The sequence below is a fragment of the Setaria italica genome, chromosome IX (assembly GCF_000263155.2).
Source record: "Setaria italica strain Yugu1 chromosome IX, Setaria_italica_v2.0, whole genome shotgun sequence".
Lineage (NCBI taxonomy): Eukaryota > Viridiplantae > Streptophyta > Magnoliopsida > Poales > Poaceae > Setaria > Setaria italica.
In genome coordinates this window covers 7050576-7058096 of record NC_028458.1, presented here as the reverse complement: position 1 = coordinate 7058096, position 7521 = coordinate 7050576, and the positions used below count along the sequence as shown (strand labels likewise).

The 7521-nt window shown below is 42.2% G+C and overlaps 1 protein-coding gene across 1 annotated transcript; it reads right to left on the bottom strand.

Moving 5' to 3' along the window:
* Positions 1–961: 961 nt before the first annotated feature.
* On the bottom strand, positions 962–7214 carry LOC101776185. Its single transcript, XM_004981904.3, has 7 exons — positions 6188–7214; positions 3981–5268; positions 3518–3797; positions 2663–2770; positions 2269–2547; positions 1729–1872; positions 962–1608 (listed from the first exon to the last, which is right to left on the bottom strand). The coding sequence occupies exons 1-7, from the start codon at positions 7212–7214 to the stop codon at positions 1420–1422; spliced, it is 3315 nt and encodes a 1104-aa protein (XP_004981961.1). The 3' UTR covers positions 962–1419.
* Between the last annotated feature and the right edge of the window lie 307 nt (positions 7215–7521).

The window sequence follows — 7521 nt, the reverse complement described above, 5'->3', positions numbered from 1 at the left end:
AAAGAGAGCATAATTATGATGAGTATCCTGTTCATATCTAAAAAAAGAATTGCTCATTGATTAAAATTGAAATAGTATTCAACCGATTGTGTATCGGGCAAAATATACCAAAAAAGTTATAACAAAATTGCATGATAGATCTTGGTATTCTTGTTGGCCCGGAGGCACTTTATACTATGGTTTTGAAGCATGTCGGTGAGCGTTGTGTGTTGAAGTTCACTTTCGAGATGTTCCTCTTTTTCTACCTTATTACTATTTTTTCATTGCTAATATGCCTTAAATCCGTTTCTATAACTTGACTGTAGGGCAAGATGCCATGATAGCAAGAATCACAATTTTATATAGCATGGACTGAATATATTGAATCCATCTGCTAATGCCTCACCTACTAAAAGTAGGGGGGGGTTAGAATCATGGCAGGTCAAATGCTGGCCGCCTGCAGAGGATGGATATGGCGGAATAGAAAAGTCGTTGCGTCCAAAGCATTTTGTCATTCGCAGGCTACAGGGTAACAGGCATCTCGGTCCGGATGACTGCCCGAGTACGCAACATTGCAACCCATCAGCTTGGTACCTCAAATTTATCGCACTTTGGACGACAGTGCATTGACAAAGAAAATTGTTGGGACTCTAGTGTCATTTTTTCCCCCGCACAGCAACTTTGGTCCCATCACACCCCTCCCCCACTTTCTTCACGACTGTTGTGGATATGATTGACGTTGACCGTTAAAAGCAATATCCTAGGCATCCTTACCCGCGAGCATTTTCTGACCGCAGTACAAGTTGGAAAAAATTCAAGCGTCAAAGGAAAAGATTAGGCATGGCAGCAAAAGCAGATTGAAATAATGTTTAACCTGAAGTCCTGAACGTAGGGCGACCATTTTGTTGAGAATTCCTTGCAGATAGGAGTACATCAAACACGACTCCGTAACAATCAGGCAATGGAAGCAAACTTTGGAAGCTTCGCAGACAACTTTGATAGGCAAATTCTTTAAGACCTGACAGGGCAATGGAAGACGTTCAGAATTTGGGTTAGAACCGTAATACAGGTGCACCGCATGGCACGGGGTTCAACAATGATCACACCATGTACAACATGACAGCCCTATTCCTAGAAATGCGTTCCAAAGTACCTAAACCAAAATGGCCTGTTACATCGGGGCTAGAAAGACAAAAAAAACAAAGTTATATTACAAGCACAACACAGGGCATGCTGTGATAGTACATGGCGCATAAGACCTTCTGATTGTGGCACCAAGACATGATCAAACAGAATCCGGATGATTAGCCTTTTGGACTTATGGTTGATGCCATGGCTCAGTCGTGGTAGAACATATTGCATCTTGATCTATCAAAAATTTCATGGTGTTCAGGTGTCCAGACAAATGTTAAGCCACCCGCGATCCAATAGCAATTTGCCTCATGAAGATATTGGCTCGTACGGAAAAGAAAGCCATGGATGTTTCAATGCTTCTGAGGCACTTGGGCGCTTCTTTGGGTTTACCTCTAGAAGGTACGCAACAAACTCGATAAACCCTTGATCAGCCATGGGCAAACGGTGCCGCAAGGATGTCTTCTTCGGAATCAAGTATTCAAGTCTGTTACTTTCCTGAAGCACAACAAAATACGAGCTCAAGTGTTAATATCAGAAGGAGATATTCGCTAAAATCAGTTATGCTGCTTATTATGATAGGGAAAATCTACTGAACGATTACTGAAGAGCACAAACCTGATTTCTTTCATACAACATGTGGTTCTTTGTGAAATATTTGTAGGTCTCCCGTCCCTGCGCAAGCATTGCTTGTTCTATGGAGCCAATGATGCCCATCACACGTGCAAGTAATGTTGCAGGAGAATCATTTTGGAAAAGGACCTGAAAAGCATAGAGGATGCATACATCAGCTCCCGTACTCCATATGAGCATATAACAGAAAATAGATAAAACAAGAAACCTTCAAATGATTAAAGATCACAATAACCAGATGCATAGCTTTCAATCACCAACTTCACTATGTTTCAATTCCTCTGATTAGCAGTAGTGACCAATGAATTCTAAATACATGATCTTACTATGATAAGCACAAATAGAAGGAGCAGTTAGAAGAGGTATAAAATGATATATTTTATTTTGCTTTAGTACATGTACATTCCTCTCTTGCATTTTGTGTTTGTTTGTATCCCCTAACATCGTAAGAAAAACGCATAAACCAAAATGAGTGCAACAGTAAGAGGTAAGAACAATAGCAGTCAGCATGCAGTAACCACTTACATTTCCAGTGCAAAGTTCTGCTAATATACAACCAAGTGACCATATATCTATCTTTTTGTCGTAAGGCAAGCCCAGAATAACCTCCGGTGCACGGTAGGATCGTGATTGCACATATGCACATAGATGATCTGTCTCAAAACAGCTGCTCCCAAGGTCAATGACTTTTATTTCACATCTGCTGTAGCTCTTTACCAATATGTTTTCTGGCTTCAAATCACAGTGAATTAGACCGAGACCATGCAGAAACTGAAGTGCCTCCAGACACTGAATGGCTATTGACTGCATGTACAACAAAGGAAAATATTAAGTCGACGTGAAAAGTTGAAGTCACATGTCTGGTTACTGGTAGTTAAACATTAAGTCAACAATAGCGGACATCATAGCTCGGCAATACCTGCAATCTTGGCATTGTGAAGTAAACCTCGCCCCCTGATTCTCTGTTAAACTTTTGAAATTCATACAAATTTGCCTTCAGAAGTTCACAGACTATCAGCAAATGCTCCTGCGAACAATACTTAAAGTAAGTGGTACAGCAAACACAGCAAACTTTATTTCAAGACATTATGACATAAATTTAGACGATTTTTTTTTGGTAAAGGTAATTTATCAACCCTTAACTGATGCTCAGTTCAATTTTCAATCCCAAACTTCTTCACACACATAAAATGCTTATAAGCAGTTATCTAGCCATTCTAATTGATTGACTTCAAGAATTTCAAAGCACTTATACTGAAAAGGCAAAATTCACGTAAATCTGAAATTTACAAACAAATAACCCACCAAATAAATAAGTGTTGAACCAAACATGACAGAATTTGCTATAAGATGTGATGCCACAGATTCACAAACATCAATGTACAGGAATACCAAGAAATGTGAGCCATTTGGGATAATATTAACATGTGCCTTAAATATCTGGATTCTATAAACTGTAACATGTTGTAGAGCATATAAAAAACGGAATTGTGGTATCCACAGAGAGAAATGTAGAGTGCTGGATAAATTACATGCCAGCCAGATCATTTAATTTTAGAAACACTCAATTTGACAGTTAAGGGTTAAGTACAAGATTTGAATAGAACCAGTAGAATTTCAAACATGCCATGATGCAACATTAATATTTAATTCCTCAGCAACTCTTTGAGATCACACATGTGATCATGTAGTGAAGTTGTGATAAATTCAAGACCCAGCGGAAACAAATTACACTGGAAAAGGATCTATTAAGAGTAAAAGCTAAAAAAATTACCCGATAGTAGAAGTAATCATACAGACGCAAAAGGTGGTACTTGTCAGCAGGATCATGCTTGTTAACATACTTCAGAAGCTTGATCTCATCAAGGCTCTGATCAAAAAAATCTTTGTTATTTTTTATTATTTTAACACACACATCCATTCCTGTGTGCAAATCATGTGCCTGGATAGCTTTGCTGAATGCAGCTGAACCCAAATACTCTGAGACATGATAACGCCCAGCAATGACAGAATTCAGAACAACATGGAAATTTTTGTCTTCTTCAAAGCCAGTTCTGTTATATTGTTAACAGGAAACAATGTTAGAAGAGATAAAATCCTCCAAAAAAAAAGAAACTGTAGGTGTTGCACGGTGAACACAGGCACCAGTGGAATAATAATAAAGAACTGGAAATCACGGCACCATTTTTTATGCTTTACCGAAATTAAAAGGTGGAACAAGCATTAAAGAGAAGTACCTGTTTTTTCTATGCACAATCTTAAGATTGAAAGTTTCAAACTCTTCCTCCTGCGCCTTTATCTGTCTGACTTGCTCTTGCAATGCTGCTGCCTCCTCGTCATCTAAGGTGGTTCCAGTGTCTTCTTCTTGTGCGTCGTCTAGTTTGTGATGCCGAACGTTCGCTGTGTCCTCCGTTTCGTCATACGAAGCACTTGAATTTCTTGATCTAACAACGTCAGACGTCATTTCATCTCTAGAGCTTCTTAGAGAAGACTCGCTATTCTTTTTTCTCCATGTGGCAAGCATATCATCTGATACCATGCCATTTTGACATTCATCGGGATCGTTAATGCAATACATTTCATCCTTCTTTGACCACAAAGATTTAGCATCAGAGTCATGATTTTTCCCAGAATGCAATGGTGGAGGAAAAGAAAATCCCCCGTCAGCTGCTCCCGGTGGTAGATTGACCTTCTGCATATCAACAGCATAATTGATTTGGTCATGTTTTGCTCCTTTACCACCTACTCTCTTCTTTTCAGTTTCCTGCTGAGAATGTCTTTTTCCACTAACACTCAGGCTGCTCTCATTGAAGTACTCAATATCCCCTTCACTGCTACCTCCAATCAGACTTTCCCGCACCTCACTTCCAATGTCAGCAGCATCACTGCTTATCCCAACACCAATTGACCTAACAGAGCCATGCTGATCATCCTCCACAAAAGGGTCATCAGGATGAGGTCGTTCAGAATCATTAAGGAACTTTCCATTCCCTAACATACCTAATTCACCGTTCTGCGACACAAAGCCCTGCCAGACTGGTTCAGAATGCATTAAATTAAGCTCTTCGGGGTCTAAAAGTTGACCATCATACTGAGCCATCATATCACTATCCGGAATTCCATGCACCATTGGCCCCACCGAAGTGCCTACTTGTGCAATATTCTTTCCATGAAAATATTGCTCACCAGATATGTAGGAATCTTCCTCAACGAATGACTGGTCATCATCTTCGTCCTTTGTAGGGCGATCATGTCGATCAGGCCCTCTTGTGTGGCCAGTTGCCTTCTCATTGTCGCTAGGATAGTCGATCTCGTGCGCTAGAAACCATGTTTCATCCTCAATTGGCTGTCGGGTGTAGCCAACATCATCATCATCATCATACTCATCGGAATCCCAATATTCACCAATTGGATATTCAAGTGAATCATCACCAATTGTTGCAAAACCAGATACCAGGTCAGAAGTATCCTCTGCAATACCTTGACTGACAGACAACCAACTACTGCCAATTGTGCGTCTTCCACCTGAATATGTTATTGCAGAGGTCAATGTTTCAGTAGCCAAACAATTAGTAAATCTAGACATATAACACTCTGATAAAGTCTGAAGTAAAATAACCAGCGTTAAAAACATATGGAGTCATCACCTCACAATTTAGAAACAAAATTTCCTAGAAGATGAATGGAGAGCAAAACAATTACAGAAACATGAAATGTCAATCGATGATCCTTCGCAGGGGGAAAAGAATGAGAACACTAATGTAAATAATTAATTTACAAAACATGTACAGTCACTAATAATCTACACACAAAGGATCATTCAGTATGTGCTTGAGACTCCTGGAAAACAAAAACCTCATAATTTTGTCGCATGATAGTGGCACTAAAGGATCCATGTCAATGAAGAGAAGGAACAAGTTAGTGACCGTAATGTGCTACTGACACCAATATGCAAGATTTGTGTTTCTTTTTGTTCTGACAAAAGTAGAGGAATAAACTACATCAACTGATGTCCTTAGTCAGTCCCAAATATGATATACATTGCATGAACATTAGCTGAATGTCCAAGTTTTCTGGCCTACACAACTAAAGTCAAAATTATGTAGCGACTTTTGAACAATGGATCTTTTTTCAAACAGCACAGTGCACAATAATCACAAGAACTCAATGGAATCCAGAACAAATCAACCATCGCATGGCCGCACATAAATACTTCACAATTTCCAAAGCCTTTTTGACATAACAAAGATAGATTTGTAGAAAAAAAATGACTTGAATTAGATCCCAGTATTGTTGCATTGACACTTGTTTGCACAGAACTGAATGAATAAATCGTATTAAACACCCCATAACACTGCTTGCCTAGTAGTTTGAACTCAGTAGTCAGCACTATGTTGAAAGATAGCATGTTGACCTTACACTATTGAACTCGCTATCAACATACCTGAAGATGTTATTTCTTGCCCGATTGGAACATCGAGATAAGATCCAATCATAAAGGCATTATCAGCAGCACTAGATTGCTTGGCTCCAGATCCATGATGATTGATCTTTTCCTCCCAGTTCATATTGACTAACTTATCTTCAGACTTGAGCCTCACAGGGGGTAACTTGGGAAGTTCTTCACGCTGGTTATCTCCAACAAGCTGCAGATCGAAGCAGCGGTCAGCCACCTGATCTGTATCCTGGGACTTTTCAAAGTAATATTGCCTGTTCCCTTCATCAAGCTGTCCTTTCACTGATTTTGCAACACCATCTGCATTAATGCTCTTCTTCACTTCTTTCCGATCATTTTCATGGTGTGCACTATTGTAACTAGATGACGGGTTTTCTGCAGAGAATGGAAGCACTGTTTTAACTGTGCAGCCATTCATGTTCTCCTCTTTTTCTGGAACCAGATTTTTATCCCTGGAATGACCCTGTTCATTGGTTTCAGCTCTCCCAGCAGCATCAACTTTTCCCTTCCCTCTTCCAAAAGAGACTTTTTGCTCGAGCACCGGGCCAGGCTGCTCGGTCCCAACGCCTCGATCCCTCTTCTCTGCCATCATCGCACCCTGCCTATGTCTTGGCACCTCCTCCGACACCAGAAGCTCGGCCAGCTGTTCCGCAGTGCTGTTTGCAATGCTGAAGGTCCAAGGATACAGATCCCCCATGTTGTTCTCCTGAGGCTGGCCGATCCCGGAGCCCTTCCTTCCGTCCGACCCATTCGGCAGAGCTCCCACATCGATCTCCTTCACGATGAACTCCCTCGACGAGTCCGCACTCCTCACTGACGCGGCGCCCTTGGGCCCTACATTGGAGCCCACCGAGTCATCCCGCTCCTCGTCCTCTTTCGGTTCCGCCACACGCCTCTGCGTGGTCGGGCCGTTTGAATCGCCCCGGCCAGTGAGCTCCCCGCGGAGAGCAGCCTCCGCCTTGGCGAACCTGTTCTTGCGCAGGAACTCGAGCACCAGATCGATGTTCTCCGACATGGTTCCCTCCAATATCAACTAGCCCAGAAGCGAGCCCTACGAGGAAATGCTTACACTGAGACTGGAGACGAGCTGAAGGCGGTGCCTTGGAACTGGCCGAATCGAAGCTCCAGACGCCCGGGGACTTGGGAAGCCGCCCAATGCCGCGGTGCCGGCAGCCGCAGATCGGCGCCCCCGCCTCGAAAACCCCGCGAGGAATCGAGCTTCCCGGGAGCTCCTCGGCGCGGCAGGACCTCAGCGAGACGAAGTAACCCAAGCGGCCGGACCCCCTAGGCGAAGCGCGGACCCGCACCCGCAGGGCAAGCGC

Coding starts and splice junctions, on each gene's coding strand:
- LOC101776185 (XM_004981904.3), bottom strand. CDS start 7,214: ATGTCGGAGAACATCGATCTGGTGCTCGAGTTCCTGCGCAAGAACAGG. Junction 3,798..3,980: donor ATTGTGCATAGAAAAAACAG/GTACTTCTCTTT, acceptor ACAATATAACAG/AACTGGCTTTGAAGAAGACA. Junction 1,873..2,268: donor CAGAACTTTGCACTGGAAAT/GTAAGTGGTTAC, acceptor TATGCTTTTCAG/GTCCTTTTCCAAAATGATTC.